Genomic DNA, 26,164 nt, shown 5'->3' with positions numbered 1-26,164 from the left:
TCATAATGGTCTGCAAAGAACATTGGTAGGGCAATTCAAGCATAGCCAATATGTAGTGATCATGTATTGGGTGTATAGCCTACTGCACAAACCTCATTGCTACAGAGCTATTTTAACTTTTTCATTTTGCATAGGCTTAAGTTTTCTAAGTCACGTTTCCAAAAGGAAAATCTGAGCGGAAGATCTCGGCCTGCATTTTGACTTGGAAAGTGATCTTAATATTAAATCAATGTAAGAGTATGTACAACTTGGTATGGCAAACCACATTTGTTGGGGGGGATGCATACCAGAAAAGCCGCTACACAACCCAACACTAAACAATATATTATATCCATTCTTACAGTGTAAATTGAACCTTTATTTAACTAGGCAATCAGTTAAGAACAAATTCTTATTTACAATGACCGCCTACCAGGGAACAGTGGGTTAATGACAGATTTTACCTTGTCAGCTCGGCGATTCGATCCAGCATATAAGCAGACAATGAAAGCTCTTACAGTATTCAATGAATGTATTTCCCTAAACAGGTTATAGGCTACATATGCACCACCAAGTCAGAATAGTAGGCGAAATTAAGAAGGGAAAATATACCAAATTATTAGGGTGAGGCACATGTGTAGTAAGCTGTTAGTATCCCAACATACACTTAGTATTACTTTCTTAGCTACAGTATACATATCTCCCTGGCATATTACTTAATTTATGCAGCAGCATACAAGACATTTTTGGACTCACCTTGTTGTGCTGTGCTCACTTGAACAGGAAGGTGGTGTGGAGATCCTTCGTGGGCAAATTTTGTCATCAAAGTCTGGCGTTTTCTGGATTTATGGTGTTTTCAAGACAACTAGAAACTTGTGAAAATAACCCAAGGTCGAATCATAATGACAGTGATCAGTCAGTGATCTTCAGGTCATAGTTCTAGAAAAAGGTCAGAGCTCCTGACTTCAAAATGTATTTTCCCAGTCAGAGGTAGTTTTTTCCTCGAGTTCCCAGTTGTCTTGAACTCACTGAAGTCAGATTTCCCAGTTCTGAGCGAGGCAGAAATCATGCTGGATTGACAGCATGGCCAATGTTGAATGTTTTTAATTTTTAAGCTTGGAAAAGAGACCCCAAAAACCCAGATTTGGAACCACACAGCCACTCCACTGAATAGCAGGCTAGTGATTGCTATGCAATGCTTGCAGTTAGCCACTGACTCATTTGAAACCACTCATTGTTGAATTAGCCATTTCCAACTTGTGGTGTAATGTTTATGTCCAACGGCCGATGAGCACCGATATGTTTTATCTATCATTTCTCTTCATTATTTCTCTTATTATGGCAAGAATTAAAAAGGGGTTGCCAGTAGATTGTCAACTTGATTCAGGACTGCTAGCTAAGATTTTGAAAGTATGATGTTGACATGATCAGTCCAATGAGAGCTACTGTAGACATAACGTGATTTGACGTCCTATCCACAAAACAAAAGATCTACTACCAGTGTGATCATATACAGTGGGGAGAACAAGTATTTGATACACTGCCGATTTTCCTACTTACAAAGCACGTTACAGCACGTCTGTAATGTTTATCATAGGTACACTTCAACTGTGAGAGACGGAATCTAAAACAAAAATCCAGAAAATCCCATTGTATGATTTTTAAGTAATTAATGTGCATTTTATTGCATGACATAAGTATTTGATACATCAGAAAAGCAGAACTTAATATTTGGTACAGAAACCTTTGTTTGCAATTACAGAGATCATACGTTTCCTGTAGTTGTTGACCAGGTTTGCACACACTGCAGCAGGGATTTTGGTCCACTCCTCCATACAGACCTTCTCCAGATCCTTCAAGTTTCGGGGCTGTCGCTGGGCAATACGGACTTTCAGCTCCCTCCAAAGATTTTCTATTGGGTTCAGGTCTGGAGACTGGCTAGGCCACTCCAGGACCTTGAGATGCTTCTTACGGAGCCACTCCTTAGTTGCCCTGGCTGTGTGTTTCGGGTCATTGTCATGCTGGAAGACCCAGCCACGACCCATCTTCAATGCTCTTACTGAGGGAAGGAGGTTGTTGGCCAAGATCTTGCGATACATGGCCCCATCCATCCTCCCTTCAATACGGTGCAGTCATCCTGTCACCTTTGCAGAAAAGCATCCTCAAAGAATGATGTTTCCACCTCCATGCTTCACGGTTGGGATGGTGTTCTTGGGATTGTACTCATCCTTCTTCTTCCTCCAAACACGGCGAGTGGAGTTTAGACCAAAAAGCTTGATTTTTGTCTCATCAGACGACATGACCTTCTCCTATTCCTCCTCTGGATCATCCAGATGGTCATTGGCAAACTTCAGACGGGCCTGGACATGCGCTGGCTTGAGCAGGGGGACCTTGCGTGCGCTGTAGGATTTTAATCCATGGCGGCGTAGTGTGTTACTAATGGTTTTCTTTGAGACTGTGGTCCCAGCTCTCTTCAGGTCATTGACCAGGTCCTGCCGTGTAGTTCTGGCCTGATCCCTCATGATCATCGATATCCCACGAGGTGGGATATTGCATGTAGCCCCAGACCGCGGGTGATTGACCGTCATCTTGAACTTCTTCCATTTTCTAATAATTGCGCCAACAGTTGTTGCCTTCTCACCAAGCTGCTTGCCTATTGTCCTGTAGCCCATCCCAGCCTTGTGCAGGTCTACAATATTATCCCTGATGTCCTTACACAGCTCTCTGGTCTTGGCCATTGTGGAGAGGTTGGAGTCTGTTTGATTGAGTGTGTGGACAGTTGTCTTTTATACAGGTAACAAGTTCAAACAGGTGCAGTTAACACAGGTAATGAGTGGAGAACAGGAGGACTTCTTAAAGAAAAACTAACAGGTCTGTGAGAGCCAGAATTCTTACTGGTTGGTAGGTGATCAAATACTTATGTCATGCAATAAAATGCTAATTAATTACTTAAAAATCATACAATGGGATTTTCTAGATTTTTGTTTTAGATTCCGTCTTTCACAGTTGAAGTGTACCTATGATAAAAATTACAGACCTCTACATGCTTTGTAAGTAGGAAAACCTGCAAAATCCACATTGTATCAAATACTTGTTCTCCCCACTGTACATTGTAACATTGTAAAATATAATTTCATAATGGTCTGAGAAGAACATTGGCAGGGCAATTCAAGCATAGCCAATATGCAGTGATCCAATGACCTTGAGCTTTCTTGGATGGGCACTTCTGTAACTTTATGGCAGCACCAAGGGGCTTGAATGTTCGAGCTGTTCCCTTAGATTTGGCGGTGACGTAGTGTCCCCATGAGTGACAGAACACTGAGCCAAGAAAACATTACCAAGCCCTACGCTCCGTATTTTCCGCTGGCTGTCCAACCACCACAGAAAGCACTGAGCTAGGCTGAAACACCTGCATTTTGGAGCTGCCTTACTCATGAAAGCAAAAAAAGAGACCATATTTGTATGCAGCTTTATTAACTATTATTATTATATATATTTTTTTACATTGTTTGCAAACTGATGTGTGACACATATTAATGCCAAAATGACAGGCAACCCCCCCCAAAATGTTTTGGTAAAAATGTGGGGCTGTACACTTTCGCCACTGTACACACAGAATCAAATAAATGTGTGTGTGTTGAACAACACTGTGTGTGCATAACACACACACACTGGGGGGAGGGGCTCCCAGTTTTAATACAAATACTGTATTAAAAGGGTTTGAAAAGGTTATCAGCAGTGTAATTAATACCAGAGACAAAATCCCACCTTTCTCTCCTCCCACTGTCAACAACCACAGGCTTACTGATGGTACAGCAAGTAATATTGCAAATAGAAACGTGGGACCAGTTTCCCAGCCCTATAGATAAAACCTATACTCCTGGACTAAGCCATTGTTTTCCCCGTCAGTTTGATTGAGAACTAGACCTCATTTGCAATTATTAGCCTGAGCAATTATAAAAATGAGGATTCTCCGTGGAACATGCTTTGATCCTAGGAGTAATCCTTGTATAACATCGCACATCCACAAATGAAGCCCACAACTGTACAATATATCAGCGACTCAATCAACTGTATACAGACAGAGCAAATAGTCAACAAAAAAACATCCCCAGAATGCAATAGATGTGTTTTTGTGTCACTTATGCAAGGCATACACGAAACTATTGCGCCTCGTTGTCGTCCCAGATGAATGAAGGAGGCCCAGTTGATGGCTATTCCGTTCTCCAGACCCGTCGGACGTCATGATAATTTTATTGCGTGCAAAATTCTGGACGTGCGTCTTGTAGTATGAGCAGTGCTACGACGCGATTGGATAATGACTACAGCCAATAGTCCAATGACCAAAACAATGACGGCGAAGATGAAAGCAACAACACGCAGGTTGTCACTAGTTACCACAGCCACAAAGTCAACATTGGCTATGTCTTAAAAACAAATATTTGGGGTCTTAATTTAAGGTTATGCTTAATTATAAGGTTAGCAGTACGGTTAAGGTTAGGGTTTAAGTTCTGATTTTAAGAAGATGAATTGTAGACATGCTTCAAAGAGTGGATTTTAAGGGTGCAGGAGTTGGGGGAAGTGGCTAGGGACTATATGAAAAAGGGATAGATGTAAACGCCCGAATACCCAAAAGAGGCTTAAATGCTCATATGATGATTTAAAGGCAACGATAAAGTATTTGAAGCAATCAAGATCTAAAAAAGTTCACAGCAAAACAAAAAGTTCAAAGGTAAAACCTAGTCCCAACCCAACAGTCTACTGTCTTGTCAGCTCCTGTCAATCATTACTTCCTTTAGTTTGTGGTGTTGTCATGGTATCAGTTACCATGGTTACCATTAGTACTATTTTCATGGTTAGAATAAGAAACAAGAACAAAGCCTAGTAGCTCTCTCTCTGGTCTCCCAAAGAGACAGATCAAAAGAGAGACATACTAGTAAACCATGTTACATCCACATATCCCTGTGTCCGTCAGTCTGTGTTAAAACAAACCATTCAAGTCTGGGTTGGTACAATGAATGCAACAATGACTAACCAGTAGGGTTTGTATGGAAGAGTACAAGGATAAATCTCATGTTTCAATCATTCCCATCATCACAAGGTTTAATTCACCACATATTAGTTGAAATAAGGACAGAGCTCTTAATATTCAATAGCACATTTTTGGGGGGATCAATACCAGACTCATATGCATAAGCATAGGTTTGACAGACAATGTGAACAGTCCAGAGTTAGGGTTCATACTGAAAACAGCGTCTTTATTAGTTCCGATGCATCAATACAAAAACGCAGACAAGCTTCCTGACTGGCCCCTCGAAATGCTAGTTCGGCTGCCTCTCGCCACAACCCACTGATAACCAGGGTGGCAAGGGGCGGGTCTACACAGCCAAAGGAACGTTACACAACAACCCGCCAACCGATCGGACCCTTTCGTCACCATCCCCTAAACGTTGAAAAATATTTTGCTTAAAAATCAAAGAGAAAAAAAGGAAGCACAGCATACCCTATCGCATGTTATTAAAAGGAAAAGAAAAGGAGAAAGGTTGTCTGACAACAAACAATTTCTCCATTAGGTCCATGTCCTATAACTCCATCTGTCAGCAGTTTATTTCAAGTGTTTGGTGTCGACACTCTGCCTGCCTGACAGTGGTAATATCCTTACTAAATAAAATACTGGATGATGTGGCTGGCAAAAAAAGAGGGAGGAAAGAGTGAGTGATAGACTGAAGAAGAGATGTGCCGGGAGACAATCATGGCTAGATACACAGTAGCTAGAAACGGATTCCGATGGGACACAAGAAGTGGGTAAGGAGGGTTAGCTAGTGGGATAGGAGGAGAGGAAGCTAAGGAGGCTCTGAATCTGAAAGGAACGGGTCAATTTTGAGGGGGCAGGCAGGCGTACGGATGGATGAGTTGATCAGAGTGAGTGGTATATTCGGAAGGAGTGGGATAAGGGGGGGGATACAGTGCCCCCCCACCAGCCCGTTCTATCGGTCCATCTCATCCAGAAGGGGTGTTGCGTCTCCAGCGATGGACATTGGGGTGCTCTCGATCATGGGGCTGGGGGAAGGCCGTGGGGTCATCCTGGGGGTCTTCTGCTTCTTCCTCTCCGCCTCCTTGTCCTGGAGCCACTGCTCCGCCATCTTGGCCCAGTCCACCGCCGTGCTGCCGCTCGACCTGCAGGGGGAGACAGAGTAGAAGGTGGGGTTAAGTACAGGGCAGCTTGGATGGATGTAGTGTTTTAGAGGGCTGGGTTAGTTACAAAGCAGCTTGGATAATGTAGTGTTCTATAAGGCTGGGTTAGTTACAAAGCAGCTTGGATAATGTAGTGTTCTATAAGGCTGGGTTAGTTACAAAGCAGCTTGGATAATGTAGTGTTCTATAAGGCTGGGTTAGGTACAGGGCAGATGGTTTACGACGTCAATGTGCAAGTAGTTTTAGAACCGTTTACGACATGGCTTACGAATGTAAAAGGTGGTCCTGGCGATGCGATATAGGAAGATACAAATATTGTGCCAGTAATATGATTTAGATCTTTGACCTGGTTGAGATAGAAACAATCCAGTTTCGCTATAGTAATGGTGCAACCATGACCTTAATGAATCTGCACTGGCTTGTTTCTCTAGGGCACTTGGAAACAATGGTACAGCGAAGCCTGATTATTAGTACAACTATTATATGCAAGATATTTTTCATAGTCGCATAGCACTCCCAAAATAAAACTGCTGGTCACACAGCTAAATATTTTGTCGCACTTTAGAACCCTGGTTACATTTCAGCATGCAACGTCTGGACCTTCTTAATATCTGGGTGCATGACATGAGCCGGGATATTTTGGTTCTCAGAGACGTGGCTAAATGTCTCGATCCCGCATAAGGATATTGACAGTGCTAATTACAACATCTTCAGGTGTGACAGAACAAACAGGAGGAGGGGTGGCTATATATTTGAAATAAACTTGTGGCATCACGTTCTCTAAATATCCCTATCCCCAAATGTATTTTTTTGTTTTTGGTTATAGATGTTGCCAAAAGCGAAAATTAGCATTTTTCTGTTGTGGGGATTTACCTCACTGGGGCTGATTTGCTTGATCCTTTCTTGCTGCAGCTTTCTGATACTCTAATTGGGGAATCATTTATATATATTTTTAAGCTGACAATTATCTCGGGTGCTATCTGCCGGGTCTGGAAGCATGTGCCCCCTCTTCACAAAGGTGGTGACAGCTCTGACAAGAATATTTACTGCCCGATCTCACTCAAATTAGATATTTTCTAGCTTCAAATGTGTCCATCGGTCTGGTTTCAGGCGAAGTCACTACATCTGCTGCTTCTTTGGTGATAAATGACATAGTAAATTGCATGGACAAGAGACAGCATTGTGCTGCCCTTTTCATAGACCTGTTGATGGCTTTCGACACTGTTGACCATTCCTTATTAATTCGTAGACGGTCTGAAATTGGCCTGGGTCAGGCTACCTGCAATTGGTTTGAAAACTACCTGACATTAAAGACAACGTGTTTATTCTGATGGTGCTGTCAGGTGTCCCCCAAGGGCAGAATTTGGGCCCTGTATTTTTTTACTATCTATATAAACAACATCCGTAAGAAATTGTGGCCTCCAATTGTATGCGTACGATATGGTTGTGTATTTTGTTGCCCCTTTCGTTGACAAGGCTCTTTCAGAACTACAATCTGCCTTTTTTGCCTTGCAGAAAGACTTTGTTGAACCAAAATTGGTACTTAATACAGGTAAAACTAAGCATATGTTATTTTCCAAAAAACGCTTAAAAATGTATCTGGCGATTTATGAATAAGAACATTGGACGGTGCATACATTGATTGTGTCCCCGCGTCTAAATATCTGGGTGTCTGAATTGACGAAAAGCCATCTTTCAAAAAGTAAATTGATGAGTTAGTTAACCTGTTAAACTCGAGTGGTTGTTAAAGCAAGTACCGGGTCCAACGACTTTGGGGGACACCCCACCACACACATTTTTTGTCCGAAAAACAGAAAGAGACATATCATTTGAAAGCTTACTGCTCAAATCAAACTCAAATCTTACTGCTGGCAATGCCATACAAAGGCCATAAATCATGTGCTATGGTCATATTCATAGAGTATGGCTAAATAGGCTTGGAAATGGTACACCCTAATGGTCATTGTAAAGCAATGCATTTCTTTCTCCATCTACATTAGGCATCCTCCACATGCACTGTTGATCTAGCTCAGTGTTTCTCAACCCTGGTCCTCGAGTACCCCCAACCAATGTTCCCTCAAAAACAAAAAATCTGTCAGTGAGCAAATTCCAGGTCTGCTGAGCGCAAACCTGAACATTGAGAAAATTCTGTGCAACTTCAGGTGAGCGTTTACTGTGAACACAGACTGTACACGCTTTAAGTAACAGTTTTAACCAGAGTGGCCTACCACCATAACATTTTAACATGTTAATAAATGTTCTATCATTCAGGCAGCAAATGTGTGGTGTTCAATGTAGGCCTACATTCCATGAGAATTTAAAAAATAAACATGTAGGGCTTGACATTAACCTTTTTATCCACTTGTCCTTCAGACAAGGTGACTGAAAATGTATTCAGACCCTTTGCTATGAGATTCAAAATGTTTTCCTTCGACCTATATCAAGTCCCACAGTTGACAGTGTAAAAACCACAAGGTCAAAGGAATAGAGATCCGAAGCAGGATTGCGCCGAGGCACAGCTCTGGGGAAGGGTAACAAAACATTTCTGCAGCATTGAAGGTCCCCATGAACACAGTGGCCTCCATCATTCTTAAATGGAAGAAGTTTGGAACCACCAAGACTCTTCCTAGAGCTGTCCGCCCATACAAACTGAGAAATCGGGGGCGAAGGGCCATGGGCTGCAAGGTTATCAAGAACCTGATCACTCTGATAGAGCTCCAGAGTTCCTCCTTGGAGATGGGAAAACCTTCCAGAAAGACAACCATCTCTGCAGCACTCCACCAATCAGGCCTTCATGGTAGAGTGGCCAGAAGGAAGCCACTCCTCAGTAAAAGGCACATGACAACCCGCTTGGAGTTTGCCAAAAAGGCTGATGAAAACCAAGATTGAACTCTTTGGCCTGAATGCCAAAGTCGTGTCTGGAGGAAACCTGGCACCATCCCTACGGTGAAGCATGGTGGTGGCAGCATCATGCTGTGGGGATGTTTTTCAGCAGCAGGGACTGGGAGACTAGTCAGGATTGAGGGAAAGATAAAGAGCAAAGTACAGAGAGATCCTTGATGAAAACCTGCTCCAAAGGTTCACCTTCCAACAGGACAACGACCCTAAGTCCACAGCTAAGACAACGCAGGAGTGGCAGTGAAGAGTAATTGAGAGGTTCAGCAAAGAAGAATCGTAGAGAAACTCCCCAAAAACAGGCGTGCCAAGCTTGTAGAGTCATACCAAAGACGACTCGAGGCTGTAATCGCTGCCAAAGGTGCTTCAACAAAGTACTGAGTAAAAGGTCTGAATATTTATAGAAATGTGTTATCAGTTTATTATTTATACATTTGCCAAAATATCAAAAACTGGTTCTGCTGTATCATTATGGGGTACTATGTGTAGATTGATGAGGGGAAAAAAACTATTCAATCCATTTTTAGAATAAGGCTGCAACGTAACAAAAAAAGTCAAGGCGTCTGAAGATCACATGCCGTTTCCACTGTATGTACATTAATGGATAGGTAGAGACTTCAGTTCTCTCCTAATATGCATATAATTTATGTTAGACAAAAAATGAAGGCATGGCAACGTTGCACAAGACCTTGAAATTCCTATGGGAATTGTTTAGAACGCCACCATTAGGTGAATGATCAGATTGTTTGGAACAGTAATTTGGTGACATATTTTATGTCAAACCTAGACTTTGAAATCTCTTATTCCCCAACATGGGGACAATTGTGGGGACAATTGTGGGGACCCTCTTGCACAAACTTCTGTCATACCTTACTTCATTGTTAACCCAGAGAAGTCCGAGCTACCAGACCCAGTCTCAGACAAACAAGCGTCTGCTAAATTAATCAAATATAAAAAATAATGGCTAACTCTAGAGATCTTTTTGGTTTCCACTGAGTTCGGTAGATCTGCGTTTAGTTTTTTAGATTTTTTTCCACACCTTACTTGTGGAATGAAGTTGGATGTTTTGGTGCTGCTAAGGCAGATCAAATGGCCTTTTTACTGATGAATGTTCGTTTTTCATCATTGTGTATTCTAAGTTATTTTCTTAATTGCTTGTAAATATTGTATGTTTTTAGTCCGTTGGAAATGTAAAATTGTATGATTGTGTACATGCAGGGCCTTTAGCCTTGGTTTCAATGATACATGTTTAAACAAAGATAAACAAGAAGGGTAAAAAGTATTATAGAGGGCTGGGTTAAGTACAGGGCAGTCTGGATGTTGTAGTCTTTTAGAGGGTTAGGTACAGGGCAGCTTCAACGGTGCAGTGCTATCCGTGCTATCTCGTGCTCTGTGAAGAGAATGGGGTGCAAAACTCCAAACCTTGAGGCTGGGGCACATCATTTGGAATTTGGCTTAGAACACAATTTAAACTCCATCTTATACACACATGACCATGCATCCAACTAAACCACACGCACACTCCCCATCTCTACTTACTTAGGCTGCTGCGGCGTGCGTCCTCTGGAAGAGGTGGAGGAGGAGGAAGGTGTGTTGGACGAGTGTCCATGGTGACTGTTGCTGCTGCTGTGGCCCTGCCCTTGGCTGCTCTGTGTGTGTCCGTGGGAGGACAAGGGGGTGGAGGAGGGGTACTGGGGCGTACCCATGGTTTGCTGGCTGGGGGTGGTGTATGAGTAGCTGGGGGTCATCATGGGCGTCGACATCGGCTGCTGGGGCGTTGCAAATACCTGCAAATTAATCAATCAGTAAATTAATCAGTCTTTCCATCAATCAGCTGATATGTGGCAAACATCAGTAAAAAAAGAGAACGTTCCACTTTTAATATTTCACTATTTCGGTTTTCATCTCTCCAATGTGATTATGGTCCATGTGTGATGATCTTTCTGCGACAACAAGCTTCCTTAGCATCACTCAGGTGGGTGCTACACACTGCGAGTTACCTTAATTATACCCTAATATAATACAAGCCTATTGGATCACTGGGAAAACGTTTAGTGCTATAAACCCAAAACAAACAAAAACTCACGTGATAGGCTGAGGAGTTGCCTCCCCCACCCCCACTGCTGCCCCCGGTGTAACCGTATTGGCTGGAGCCCCACTGGGCGGGTGTGGTGTTGGCATTCTGGCCCTGGCCCTGCCCTGTCACCGCGGCGATGGCACTGAACATCTGAGAAGTCATGTTCCGCGGGAGAGCGTTGACAGCTCGCGTCAGGTCTGAAAGACAGAGAGAGAGACAGAGATGTGTAGGGGGAGGGCAGGAAGGAAGGATAGAGAGAGAAGTCAGAAATACTGTTGGGTTATCTTTGTTTGGATAGGACACCAAAAAAAAAGATTTTCAAATTGAACATTTCTGGTGTGTGTGTGTGTGTGTGTGTGTGTGTGTGTGTGTGTGTCTGACCTGCGATGTTGATGTTAGCTGGTGTAGCGTTGACAGAAGCAGGTGTCCGTGTTCGACTACTACTGCTGGGGGTGATGCCTGAAGACAAAAATACAACCAATAAAATCCAAAATAGCACAATAAAGTGTAGAGATGGGCGTCTGAAATAATGACATTATTCGAATAGTATCATGAAATTAATTGAAATACGTGTGTTTTTAACCTCAGCCTAGCCTGTGGGCGAGGTAGAGACGCTGACACTGCAGCGGGATTGGGGCGGTGTATGTGAGAGTGCCCTGCATCGGGTCGGATACCCATTGTTCACGACAGTTGACCCTCAAATATTCTTTCAACCTGCGGGTCGGCTCACAATTCAGAACAATTATATTGCGGGTCTGAAAAGTTTTAAAATGAAGATGTTTTTTTATTTTATTTTTACAAACTCAGGAGCTTGTTTTGAGGCGAATTCCGGACATATAGGCTGCCAGTCACGCACGCAGTGGATCAAGGAACTGTCCATTATTTATGTGGTGCTGAAACTTATGTTTCACCCCCCCCCTCCAAGTGTACTTTTCCTGGCGAGCATAGCTCAAGCAAAAATGTCTAACATAGGCCTAACTGTGGAAGGATTTCAGAGTCATTGTCGACAAGGACAACAACCCAGTATATTGATACAGTCAGCTTAAAGTGCAAACAGGTATTTGTTTATGATAGGCTAATTTGGTTTATTATCAGTTAATTATTACATTAATTCAGACTTTCGTTCATTTAGACCATACCCAGGCCATGTCAAGTTTGAGTAGCCTAGGCTATAGACTACTAAATTAATACATTTTTGCAGCCTATATTCGATTCTGGGAATTATTTAAGTTTCAATTAAACTATTTGATTATCTAAACAATATTGAATGTAAAGGTATTGTTTAGTTATGTCGGCTATAGGCTTTCATTAGGTAAGAAGACTAATCAGAAGGCCCTTTTTTCAGAGAGACTTGAGTTGTCAATGTGCGGCGTCTCATTGTAAAAATTGAGTTGTAAATAATTGCAGGAAGCAAGGTACCACGTTCATCTGTACAAACAATAGTACCCAAGTATAAATACCATGGGACCACGCAGCCGTCGCGTTCTGTCTCCTAGAGATGAACGTACTTTGGTGAGAAAAGTGCAAATCAATCCCAGAACAGCAAAAAACAGGTACAAAAGTATCTATATCCACAGTAAAACGAGTCCTATATCGACATAACCTGAAAGGCAGCTTAGCAAGGAAGAAGCCACTGCTCCAAAAGCTCCATAAAAAAGCCCAGACTACAGTTTGCAACTGCACATGGGGATTGTACTTTTTGGAGAAATGTCCTCTGGTCTGATGAAACAAAAATAGAACTGTTTGGCCATAATAACCATCATTATGTTTGGAGGAAAAACGGGGAGGCTTGCAAGCCGAAGAACACACATGCTGCTCCAGAGCCAGCGCTCTTCTTCCATGCATCAAAACTTCGTCATTTGCACATGGTCTCTCGTTCACATTCGCATGTAAATGTCCAAATTCACCAAAAATGACATTTGGTAGCTACTACCTATACTTCTATAACTTTATTAGCCGGATTGCCTGTCTTTGCAATTAGTTTATTTTTGTTTGCACTTGTTAGCATATTTAGCTAGCAGCCTCCACGGAAATGCACTATTACTTGTGCTAATTTTGTTAGCTTTCTGGTAATATTAAATGTTTTTGCGGTTTACCGTCCCTTGTGTACTAAAATGGTAATATCTTAAATCCCGTGATGAGTAGGATGGTATGAAAATCTGGATACGGCCCAACCCTAGCACTTTCTATAGTATTTTATTTCATTTAAAACCCTTGAGATGGGAAAACATGACAGAATGTTAACATCAGGTGAAATTAAGTGTTTTTTTTGTTTTTTTTATCAAGTTACACTACCCAAAATGTACTCTACTCGTGGAACGACCATCATACCTGGTACCGGTTCCTGGAAGTGGTCTTTGAACCAGCGGAACAGTCCGTTAACTGTGGGGAACATCTGGGAGCGGTAGCGGAACCCGTCAGGACTGATGGTCACAAACTCAACACTGCAGAGACAGAGCAGAGGACAACAAGACAGATTCAGATACAACACATCACCTCACTCAGAACAGTCAGCTGCTCCAAACTGTATTAGTTAAAAGGTTTAGAGTTTAGTCGAGGGTGTCAAATCAAAAACGCATATTTTGACCAATGAGTTAAATAACGTTAATTGTGTAGATAATCCCCTAAGAAAACCAATGGTCCAAACTTCATCTCTATCATAATCCGTTCAAAAGTTTGTTTTTACCCTTGCATGACGGCCAAAATTAGAGGCCAGAGGAAAAAACGTGGACAAACATAAGAAAAATTGCACAGCATCGAGAGCCTACCTGACAGGCTGAATGAAGGCTACGTGACAGGCCCACTTTCCGAGTTGAATTTATAATCTTTGGCGAATCCACAGGACATAACATCTATCTTAACTCTATATTGTTTTAAGTAGTATTTTTATATTTTAGTATATGCTTTTCATATTAATGCAAAATGCCTGCTATTTTTTTCAAGATTTCTCACAAAACACGCATCTCTATGAAATGTCACCGGAGCACTGAGCAAGCTTTTTTTTTTACATTCAAATCAGTTTGTGTCATGTTAATTCAGCTTTTTGGGACCCACAGAAACAACTTTGCAGATGACCACATCATCTAAAATCATCAAAAGTAGTTGCGAAAAAGCACACCGCTCTGTCAACAGAGCTCAGTGCTTATTATCGAATGTATTAGGTTACAAAATCAGACTTTTTGGATATAATGTTAATATGTTAGAGAGACCACATTGAACAATTCAGATTTCGTACTGAGGAAAGTCGTATTTCATACTCATGAATGTGCTGGTTGTCATATCGCTGCTGCCATTTTAATGGCATTTGCGAACATGTTTGAAACTTGGAAACATGAACACACAAGCTCGCTCCATTCTAACAACTGACTCGTGAAATAAGCTCATCAACTGCGCCTGCAGCAGATGTGATACCCTCTGTCGTGGCATTGAAACTAGAGGTTGACCGATTAATTGGACTGGCCGATTAATTAGGGCCGATTTAAAGTTTTCATAACAATTGGAAATCAATATTTTTGGGCACCGATTTTTTAATATATTTTTTATTTACCTTTATTTAACTAGGCAAGTCAGTTAAGAACACATTCTTATTTTCAATGACGGCCTAGTAACGGTGGGTTAACTGCCTTGTTCAGGGACAGAACGTCAGATTTTCACCTTGTCAGCTCGGGGGATCCAATCTTGCAACCTTACAGTTAACTCGTTCAACGCTCTAACCACCTGCCGCTCATTGCACTCCACGAGGAGCCTGCCTGTTACGCGAATGCAGTAGAAGCCAAGGTAAGTTGCTAGCTAGCATTAAACTTATCTTATAAAAAACAATCAATCAATCATAATCACTAGTCAACACATGGTTGATGATATTACTAGTTCATCTTGTGTGTCGTGCGTTGCATATAATCGATGCAACGCTGGGGGATGATATACAATGGCGCATTTGCGAAAAAAGCACAATTGTTGGACGACTGTACCTAACCATAAACACCAATGCCTTTCTTAAAATCAATATACAGAAGTATTTATTTTTAAACCTGCATATTTAGCTAAAATAAATCCAGGTTAGCAGGCAATATTAACCAGGTGAAATTGTGTCATTTCGCTTGCGTTCATTGCACGCAGAGTCAAGGTATATGCAACAGTTTGGGCAGCCTGGCTCATTGCGAACTAATTTGCCAGAATTTTACATAATTATGACATTACATTGAAGGTTGTGCAATGTAACAAGAATATTTAGACTTCGGGAAGCCACCCATTAGATAAAATACCGAACGGTTCTGTATTTCACTGAAATAATAAACATTTTGTTTCCGGATTTGACCATATTAATGACCAAAGGCTCGTATTTCTGTGTGTTATTATGTAATAATTAAGTCTATGATTTGATAGAGCAGTCTGACTGAGCGATGGTACTTTTGTGCGTTTTGCCAGCAGCTCTTCGCAAGCACAGCACTGTTTATGACTTCAAGCCTATCAGCCTAATGGCTGGTGTAACCAATGTGAAATGGCTAGTTAGCTGGGTGTGCGCTAATAGCGTTTCAAACGCCACTCGCTCTGAGACTTGGAGTAGTTATTCCCCTTGTTCTGCAAGGGCCGCGGCTTTTGTGGAGCGATGGGTAACGCTGCTTCGAGTGTGGCTGTTGTCGATGTGTTCCTGGTTCGAGCCCAGGTAGGGGCGAGGAGAGGGACGTAACCTATACGGTTACACTGGCAATACTATAGTGCCTATAAGAACATACAATAGTCAAAGGTATATGAAATACAAATGGTATAGAGAGAAATAGTCCTATAAATACTATATTAACTACAACCTAAAACCTCTTACCTTGGAATATTGAAGTCTCATGTTAAAAGGAACCACCAACTTTCATATGTTCTCATGTTCTGAGCAAGGAACTCAAACGGTAGCTTTTTTTACATGGCACATATCACTTTTACTTTCTCTTCCAACACTTTGTTTTTGCATTATTTAAACCAAATTGAACATGTTTCATTATTTATTTGAGGCTAAATCGATTTTATTGATATATTATATTAAGTTAAAAGAAGTGTTCATTCAGTATTGTTGTAATTGTCATTATTACAAAAAACCCACAAAAAAAACGTCAGATTAATCGGTATTGACTTTTTTTGGTCCTCCAATAATCGGTATCGGTGTTGAAAAATCATAATTGGTCGACCTTTAATTGAAACGCCAGCTCAACAAAACGCCACCATGCTTGATGCTAGGTACAAGGACCGCTATTTCAATGCAGACAAGAAACAGGGTTTACGTGAAATGTTACATACACAGCTGGACAAGATGGAAACAAACACAGTGACAGTGCGCACCGAGGAAGAGAGGCCACTGACAGACAGAGCTGAAACTTCACTGTTTGACATGTATTAAGAAATCCTGGTTGAGAATGAAATGACTGAACAAATTAACAATGAAGCAGAACAGAAAGTTAAAGAAATTGTTTTTGATTGTGTTTTCCTGGTAATGAGGACATACATAAATGCCAACAAAATAACGTTTTGGCCTACCCCGGCCAAACATGGACCAATTGCACGCCACCCTATGGGACTCCCAATCATGGCCGGATGTGATACAGCCTGGATTCGATCCAGGGACTGTAGTGATGCCTCTTTCACTGAGATGCAGTGCCTTAGACCGCTGTGTCCATGTGTGTGTGTTAACTATTTAACTGTACTAGAACGCTTAAAAGGCCGCTATAATTTTAAATATGGGTTATTGGTAACAGTTTTTTTTGGCAAGGAAATATCAGATATAGGTATCGGCCAAAAATGTCATATCGGTGCAAGTAAGAACGCTGTTCATTGACTAGAGCTCAGCATTCAACACCATAGTACCCTCCAAGCTCATCATTAAGCTCAAGGCCCTGGGTCTGAACCCCAGAGTTGTAAAGAAAAAGCCATATCTCAGACTGGCCAATAAAAATAAACGATTAAGATGGGAAAAAGAACACAGCCCCTGGACAGAGGAACTCTGCCTAGAAGGCCAGCATCCCAGAGTCGCCTCTTCACTGTTGATGTTGAGACTGGTGTTTTGCGAGTATAATTTAATGAAGCTGCCAGTTGAGGAATTGTGAGGTGTCCTTCTCAAACTAGACACTAATGTACTTGTCCTCTTACTCAGTCGTGCACCGGGGCCCCCCACTCTTCTTTCTATTCTGTTTAGAACCCGTTTGCGCTGTTTTGTGAAGGGAGTAGTACACAGCGTTGTATGAGATCTTCAGTTTCTTGGCAATTTCTCGCATGGAATAGCCTTCATTTCTCAGAACAAGAATAGACTGACGAGTTTCAGAAGAAAGTTCTTTGTTTCTGGACATTTTGAGCCTGTAATCGAGCCCACAAATGCTGATGCTCCAGATACTCAACTAGTCCAAAGGCGGACAGTTTAATTGCTTCTTTAATCAGCATGACAGTTTCCAGCTGTGCTAACATAATTGCAAAAGGTTTTTCTAATGATCAATTAGCCTTTTAAAATGATAAACTTGGATTAGCTAACACAACGTGTCATTGGAACACAGGAGTGATGGTTGCTGATAAGGGGCCTCTGTACGCCTATGTAGATATTCCATAAAAAAATCAAAAAAATCTGCAGTTTCCAGCTACAATAGTCATTTACAACATTAATGTCTACACAGTATTTCTGATCAATGTAATGTTATTTTAGTGGACTTTTGAACGATAGTGTATATATTCTTAATTCCATTCCTTTATTTTTGTTGTGAAATTGTTAGGTATTACAGCATTGGAGCTAGAAACGCAAGCATTTCGCTCCACCCGCAATAATATCTGCTAAACATGTGTATGTGACCAATAAAATTTGATGTCTCTGAATGTCCTTGAGTGGCCCAGCCAGAGCCTAGACTTGAAACTGATCTAACGTCTCTGGAGAGACCTGAAAATAGCTGAGCAGCAACGCTCCCCATTCAACCTGACAGAGGTTGAGAGGATCTGCAGAGAAGAATGGGCGAAACTCCCCAAATACAGGTGTGCCAAGCTTATAGCGTCATACCCAAGAAGACTTGAGGCTGTAATCACTGCCAAAGGTGCTTCAACAAAGTACTGAGTAAAGGGTCTGAATACTTATGTAAATGTAATATTGACGTTTTAATAAAGTTAGAACAATTTCAACAACAAAAAACAGCGTTTTTTTGCTTTCATTATGGGGTATTGTGTGTAGATTGATGAGCGAAAACAACAATTTAATCTATTTTAGAATAAGGCTGTAACGTAACAAAATGTGGAAAAATTCAAGGGGTCTGAATACTTTCCGAATGCACTGTATTTATGTAATCACAGTCACTTTTGAAAAAAAATCGTTATACTGTGTGTTTATGTAATTTTTTTAACTGAAAAATACAAAATCAATCAATCCAAACTGTTGCAGTGGCCATGATGAATAGAAAGAGACATCTGTTACAAAACACCAAAACGTTTAATGACATTCAGAGATTGTCAAGCCAAGCCTTCGGTATTGGGTCGGCAGGGATGTATTTTCTGTTTGTCGACATTGACAGTCTATTTATTGTGGTGTTGAAAACGCAAACCATGATATTGAAGCGCCAGAATTCGGTATTCTTTGTTTATTGGTTGTGTGGTGCATTGGCACAGAAACCTGTTGGTCGAAAACTTGTTGCATAGATGTTATATAATTATAAATATGGCATCAAAATGTTGAAAATCTAATTCCCACCTAGCTGATCATTGTCTGCAGCCAGCTCTGATCGCAGTATAGGCCTAATGAAACAGGCAGGGAGAGTTAGCTCGTCTGTGGTGGTCGGTGAACCCTCAACCTTCTGACACGTAGCCCTGCGTGGCATCAACTGTGCCACAAAAGCATGCTGTAGTGGCAAAGTTGATGGCCATGTTTATAAACACAGTTATTGTTATTTGTGGTCGTAAACATTATTTTGAGTTAACTCTATGAGGGGGAAGGGTGTGCAATTATTATTATTATTTTTTTAACTCATCATGGTTTGGGTAAAGAGCAATGGCTGGATAAGGGGAGAGGGTTTAGGGTTAGTTAGCTGTAGTCATGGTAACTCACTGTGGTTTGGGTTAAGGTTAGTTAGCTGTAGTCATGCTTACTCACAGTGGTTTGGGCTAGTTAAGTGTAGTCATGGTAACCCAGCATGGTTAGGGTTAGTTAGCTGTAGTCATGGTAACTCACCGTGGTTTTCCGCGAGGTTGGTACCCCAGTATGAACTTCCCTGGCAGGTCTTTACAGGCTGAGACAAAATAGGGGATGAACGCAGGCTTTTCCTTTTTACACCTAATCAACAACTCCTCCATTTTCTACACAGACCGAGGGAGGGAGAGAAAGAAAGAGGGTCAGAAAAGATGAGTGGATGAATAAAAAGATATGTAGCTCTATAAATAGAGAACAATAGAACCAAACAATTGTCACTGGAGAGATTAAACATGTTTTATAGACAGAAAGGAGGTTTGTTTCTTTGTAAGTCTTTGTAAAACAAATACTCTTGTGAGATACTTGAGGTCGATCAAAAATAAACACAAATACTCTGTGCCACTTCCCGTGGTTATGACAATATTCACACCACCATTACCTACCTTCTTGTCCCCTCCGTTACAGTCCTGGAAGTACTTATGTCCCAGGAGGTCACGAGCAAACGCTGCCATTGGCTGAATATAACGAGCTGTGATCTCATCAAGATCCTCAAACTCCTACAGATAGAGAGAAAAAGAAAGAAATATTTTTTTGAGATTCAAAACACAATTAAATGGACAGTTGACCCAAATGGCCGTGACGGTCATTCCAACACCATTATATCTCAAGTCTAAGGTCACTAGGTGTTGTACTGAGGTTGTTTAGTATTTTACAAAATGTCTAAATTGCTTAGACTTTTTTCATACATACATTTTTTTTTGCTCGCTTGTCTTGCATTAAAAAAAAAAAAAATCCGTTAAACAGTAAATCAACTTTGTATGGCGTAAAATTGACTGTGAAGCTCAGCAAAGTCACTTATAGATGATTTGAACATGAGGAGCTAAAAATGCCAATCTCGGTCCCATGACTTGAATGTGATTTGTGCCACAAATGCTAAAACGTTAGCATGTGGAAACATTTTTGGATTGCTGTCATACCTTGTCCATAGACTGCTTACAGGGTAAGGAAACCAATATGTAATTTTGTATTCTGGGTGAACTATCCCTTAAAAGGCAAAATATATAGAAAACATTCTGCCATAGAGTGGTGAGGAGGAGCTCCGCGGACCCCTAGTATCTGGAATTAATCTAGCCATTGCGATCTGTAGTTGCTATTTTTCTCTGGTCAATTAACCCATAACATTCCTGGATTACTCATTACATGAATTTTTATCAACAAATTTGAGAGAGCAAGGCAGTTAACCCCCAACAACAACTGCTCCCCGGGCGTTGACGACGTGGATATTGATTAAGGCAGCCTCCCGCACCTCTGATTCATTTCGGTTTAGTATTTCTTCAGTTTGAATGCATTTATTTTTTTGTATTTTATCCCCTTTTTCTCCTCAATTTCAATCTCATCGCTGAAACTCCCCAATGGGCTCGGGAGGCGAAGATCGAGTCATGTGTCCTCCGAAACATGACCCGCCAAACTGTGCTTCTTAACACCCACCCGCTTAACCCGGAACCCAGCCGCACCAATGTGTCGGAGGAAACACCATCCATTCAACTGACGACCGAAGTCACTAGAGTGCGATGAGCCAAGTCCTTACCCCTATATTGCCTGGTTGCTAAACTTTTTAAACGTTTGCCTAATTACTGTTTACGTGACAAAAAGCAATGTAGGGTGTAGTAGAGAATCATCTTACTATAATCCAATGTGAAATATATTTTAAATAACTAGAAATATCGTATTTTCAGCAGTTTGACCTAAAGTAAAAAGACACCCCAAAAAAAACACGTATGGACAGGAAGCATAGAAATACCGCACATAGAAAGGATCTTCCGCTTATCAAACTTGCTTTCAATGACAGACCTATAACTCACTTTTCTATGTGAATTTGGTCGGATCTCTTTAAGCATGTGAATAATGCACGCACGTACACACTTTGCGCGTGTGCCACTGAGGTACCTCTGTGTAGATCCAGAGTGTGTGTCCCAGGCTGAAGGCGTTCTCCTTGCCCTCCTCTCTCACATCCACATGCTGGTAGATACCATCAGCCACCTACAACAAGAATTAGCATCCCAAAACAATAATAAATGAACTAACTAACCTGTTGGTCCGTGAATGAACATTACATATATTACAAGCCTCTGTCAATACACTCATTGAATGCACTCCTCCCTTTCCCCCTCTCCCTCCATACCTTCCATGTGACAGTGAGGTGGTTCTCTCCCTTGCTGCTGGGCCTGATTACAACATCTCCCTGGTCCATGGACTCCATCATCTTCTCGGCCTGCTTGAAGTTGATGTTGTGAAACGATGGATGGGCGATCACACGCTTTATATAGGCTAGGGAGGGTGGATAGAGGGAGGAAAGACAGACACAGAAAGTGAGAAAGGGCAGAGTAAGGTTAAGTTCAAATAAATGTAAAAAATTTTTTTTTAGTTCTAAGCCTGCCCCAGTACAATTAAATGGCTCTAAGGCCGTGACGGTTATGGAATCTTCAATGAAATAGCCCAAAAAATAATAATATTTAGTTTTTTAATGTACACTTTCTCCTCTTCTCCTTTCCTGCATGCGCAGCAAGGAGGGGGTCATTACCTAGGCAACCAAAGACTTGTTTGCTGCAAAACCTTGCTTGTTTCAGCAAGGCGCAAAAAAAAGTTGAATGCCCATGTTACTGTAGAGTCCATGTTACACCAGAAACGGATGCCCGGCCGTCCCATCTTCAGTCAGCTTTTCTTCCCACAAAAAGTGTTTTATGTCATTATGTTATTTTCAGGGCAGTCTTCATCCATAACCGTGGATTACACTGTTATACGGTAATTGTGCCAGCCCAAACTGGTTCGGACAGTTTATTCTCTGTATACTATTGTGTACTTGTCGTGTATACCTACTGGTTCTCTGCTGTTTCTTCTTGAGTTCCTCCTCTGCCTTAGTGTCTTCTGTCTCTGCGTCAAAGTCGTAGTAGGTGTCCTTAGGAAGCTTCCACTCGTTGTTCTTATCCATCAGGTCAGACGTACGACACGTCAGGTCCACGTTGAACTTCTCAATGTCAATCTTCATGATGCGACAGTGTACGGTCATACCCACCTGGGAGAGGGAGGAGGGGAGACGTGTGAACACTTGTACAGGAACTCAACTAACTCCTGGAAACAACTGTAGAAGATTTCTCTAACCCAAGTCCTCGAGAGCTACAAGACCGGCGTGATTACTTGATTCAGATGTGTCCGTGCTGGACGGTGTGTGTGTGTGAGAAAGAGAGAGCTAGCGTGTGAATGTGCAGCTGTGTCTCACCTTGACCCTCTCCTCAGGGTGCTTGACCACCTTGTCACTGAGGAACTTGGTGGGGATGAAGCCCTGGACACCGTTGTCCATTCGAGACCTCACACCGATGGCCTGGCCTGGACATGATCCACTGTCAAAATGGTTCCACACCTAGCAGAGAGAGGGGAAGAGGAGACAGGAAGGGAGATAGAAGGGGGAAGGGAGCGAACAAAAAACAGATAGAAAAGAAAGAGACAGAAAGCAATAGGAAGATGTGGGGAAGGGGCAGGTAGAGAGAGGAAGAAGAATAAGAAGAGGAACACAAACCAAAACATAGAACAGATGTTTCCTCTAAAGTGTCTTTTATTTCCAAAACCACCATTTAAAGTCATCAACGGGTAATGAGGGAAATGAGCAAGAGGCTTTAAGGTCAGAAGCCATGGGGTGAGGGTATCTCACCTCGCTGAGTTCAGGGAAGTTGTCCTGTTGACAGAAGGGGCACTGCCACAGCCCGGTAGAGTCGTTCCTTATGGCCTGGTCATAACTCTCCCCTTGTGGGCGCCGGTGAGCAATGCCTGTCACGACACTGGTGATCAGCTTACCTGGAGACGAACGGGGAGCGAGAGGAGAGACAAGGTCGTGAGTATGTGAGCAGTATTTGTGTTAGCTACATAGAATGTAAAATGTGTGTGTGTATGTAAACTCAGCAAAAAAAAAAAAAACATCCTCTTACTGTCAACTGAGTTTATTTTCAGTGAACTTAACATGTGTAAATATTTGTATGAACATAACAAGATTCAACAACAGACATAAACTGAACAAGTTCCACAGACATGTGACTAACAGAAATGGAATAATGTGTCCCTGAACAAAGGGGGGGGGGGGGTCAAACTCAAAAGTAACAGTCGGTAGGTATCTGGTGTAGCCACCAGCTGCATTAAGTAGTGCAGTGCATCTCCTCCTCATGGACTGCACCAGATTTGCCAGTTCTTGCTGTGAGATGTTACCCCACTCTTCCACCAAGGCACCTGCAAGTTCCCGGATATTTCTAGGGGGAATGGCCCTAGCCCTTACCCTCCGATCCAACAGGTCCCAGACGTGCTCAATGGGATTGAGATCCGGGCTCTTCGCTGGCCATGGCAGAACACTGACATTCCTGTCTTGCATGAAATCACACACAGAACGAGCAGTATGGCTGGCGGGTATTGTCATGCTGGAGGGTCATGTCAGGATAGGCCTACAGGAAGGGTACCACATGAGGGAGGAGGATGTGTTCCCTGTAACGCCCAGCGTGGAGATTGCCTGCAATGACAACAAGCTCAGTCCGATGATGCTGTGACACACCGCCCCAGATCATGACGGACCCTCCACCTCAATCCCGCTCCAGAGTACAGGCCTCGGTGTAACGCTCATTCCCTTCAACGATAAATGTGAATATGACCATCACCACTGGTGAGACAAAACCACAACTCGTCAGTAAAGAACACTTTTGCCGGTCCTGTCTGGTCCAGCGATGGTGGATTTGTGCCCATAGGCGACGTTGTTGCCGGTGATGTCTGGTGAGGACTTGCGTTACAACAGGCCTACAAGCCTTCAGTCCAGCCTATTGCGGACAGTCTGAGCACTGTTTGAGGGATTGTGCGTTCCTGGTGTAACTCGGGCAGTTGTTGCCATCATGTACCTGTCCCGCAGGTGTGATGTTCAGATGTACTGATCCTGTGCAGGTGTTGTTACACGTGGTCTGCCACTGCGAGGATGATCAGCTGTCCGTCCTGTCTCCCTGTAGCGCTGTCTTAGGCGTCTCACAGTACGGACATTGCAATTTATTGCCCTGGCAACATCTGCAGTCCTCATGCCTCCTTGCAGCATGCCTAAGGCACGTTCACGCAGATGAGCAGGGACCCTGGGCATCTTTCTTTTGGTGTTTTTCAGAGTCAGTAGAAAGGCCTCTTTAGCGTCCTAAGATTTCGTAACTGTGACCTTAATTGCCTACCGTCTGTAAGCTGTTAGCATCTTAACGACCGATCCACAGGTGCATGTTCATTCATTGTTTATGGTTCACTGAACAAGCATGGGAAACAGTGTTAAAACCCTTTACAATGAAGATCTGTGAAGTTACTTGGATTTTTACAAATGATCTTTGAAAGACAGGGTCCTCTTTTTTTGCTGAGTTTATGTGAGTGTTACCTATGTAGAAGATGTGTGTGTTACCTATATAGAAGGTCTCAGGTGTCTCCTTGGTGAGCAGGTTAAACACCTCCTCGGTGTTAGGAGCTCTGTAGGGAACTCTCAGGTCCTTATACCTGCAGCTCAACTCAGCACGGATATCATACAGCGTTATGCCCTTGTTACCGTAACCCTACAGGGAAAGGGAGAATCAAGGTTAATATATGTCGAACAGCGATATAGAGCTTTTTACCATAACCGTACAGAGGAGAATAACATATATCATTAGTGATGAGTGGAAAAATAAATACAGTTACATATCGGGATATAATTGTTGGTAATATATCGCAATATTATTTTGGACAATATCACAATATTATTTTTGCGCTAGTCGGCTGTACCTGCACCAAACTCAATTTGTTTCCAGTACTTTTATTTCCATGACGGATCAAAACTTTTCTCATGGCTCTCTTGTTCCTCTGCAGCAGAAATATGGTGAGCAATATGCTTGGAACATCGAATCACAAAATCGCAGTATCGAATCGCAATACATAATACATAGGGTGTCCAATCAAAAACTAATATTTTGACCAATTGGTTAATTGTGTAGATAATCATCTAAGAAAACCTCATGTCTCTATCATAATCTGCTTGAAATGTAAGTTTTTACCCTTGTAGGATGTTCTGAATTAGGGTGACTAAATCAATTGAGGCCAGAGAAAAAAAGTGGTAGAAAAACAGAGAAATTACATCGCGTCAGCTAGGCTGGATTCCGTGCAAAAATTAAGGCTACTGGCTACCTGACAGGCTCACTTTCCCGTTGAACTCGTCATCTTTCTTCTCAAATCTGCAGGACATAAAAAAATATATAGAGGTAAGATGAATATCGATTGAGACATGACGTCGTATTTTCATATTTTAGGATACGCTTATCATATTAATTCGAAATTACTGATCTTTTTCAATTTTCTTCAGATTTTACACAAAATCAAGTGAATCTCTATGAAATGTCAACAGTGCACTGAGAGTACCGTAAGCTTTCACATTTAATTCAGCTCGTGTCATGCTAATTTAGCTTTTTGCGACTCGCGGAAACAACTTTGAAGACGGCACAAGAAACCTGCATTGCTATGTCAACAGAGCTCTGTGCTTTTATTGGATTTATGAGGTTACGAAATCCAACTTTTTGGATATAATACTAATGATATGTTAGAGAGACCCCACTGAACAATTCAGAACATGAATAATCATATTTGTCTTGGTAAAATGTATTTTATAACATAAGGAAGGGAAGTTATCACCACCAAAGCCTGTTTTCACCCACTCTGGACAGAGTGGATGGACACCCTACAATACATTACGGCCCTTAAATTACGTGATAATATTGTATCGTGAGGTCCCTGTCAATTCCCAGCCCACATATACATATCATACAGTGATATAGAGCTTGTTACCATAACCCTACATTCTA

General features: G+C 41.9%; 1 protein-coding gene across 2 annotated transcripts in view; it reads right to left on the bottom strand.

The window, feature by feature from the left end:
• Positions 1-5,053: 5,053 nt before the first annotated feature.
• Positions 5,054-26,164, bottom strand: part of LOC110534212 (transcription elongation factor SPT6) — a 49,841-nt gene continuing 28,730 nt past the window's right edge. The window contains exons 26-38 of one of the 2 annotated variants that reach the window (XM_021618930.2): positions 24,739-24,886; positions 22,987-23,129; positions 22,558-22,698; positions 22,158-22,353; positions 21,463-21,608; positions 21,228-21,320; positions 19,724-19,837; positions 19,323-19,447; positions 13,478-13,590; positions 11,528-11,605; positions 11,156-11,343; positions 10,609-10,856; positions 5,054-6,156 (exon numbers count right to left, since the gene is read on the bottom strand). In XM_021618930.2, coding sequence (XP_021474605.1) covers positions 5,967-6,156; positions 10,609-10,856; positions 11,156-11,343; positions 11,528-11,605; positions 13,478-13,590; positions 19,323-19,447; positions 19,724-19,837; positions 21,228-21,320; positions 21,463-21,608; positions 22,158-22,353; positions 22,558-22,698; positions 22,987-23,129; positions 24,739-24,886 — 1,923 coding nt within the window. In that variant the 3' untranslated portion in view covers positions 5,054-5,966. The remainder of the gene's footprint in view (positions 6,157-10,608; positions 10,857-11,155; positions 11,344-11,527; positions 11,606-13,477; positions 13,591-19,322; positions 19,448-19,723; positions 19,838-21,227; positions 21,321-21,462; positions 21,609-22,157; positions 22,354-22,557; positions 22,699-22,986; positions 23,130-24,738; positions 24,887-26,164) is intronic. The other variant, XM_036933320.1, reaches the window with a different exon arrangement.

Source organism: Oncorhynchus mykiss, chromosome 10 (assembly GCF_013265735.2).
Source record: "Oncorhynchus mykiss isolate Arlee chromosome 10, USDA_OmykA_1.1, whole genome shotgun sequence".
In the NCBI taxonomy this organism is placed as follows: Eukaryota; Metazoa; Chordata; class Actinopteri; order Salmoniformes; family Salmonidae; genus Oncorhynchus; species Oncorhynchus mykiss.
This window is presented reverse-complemented; position numbering and strand designations above follow the sequence as displayed.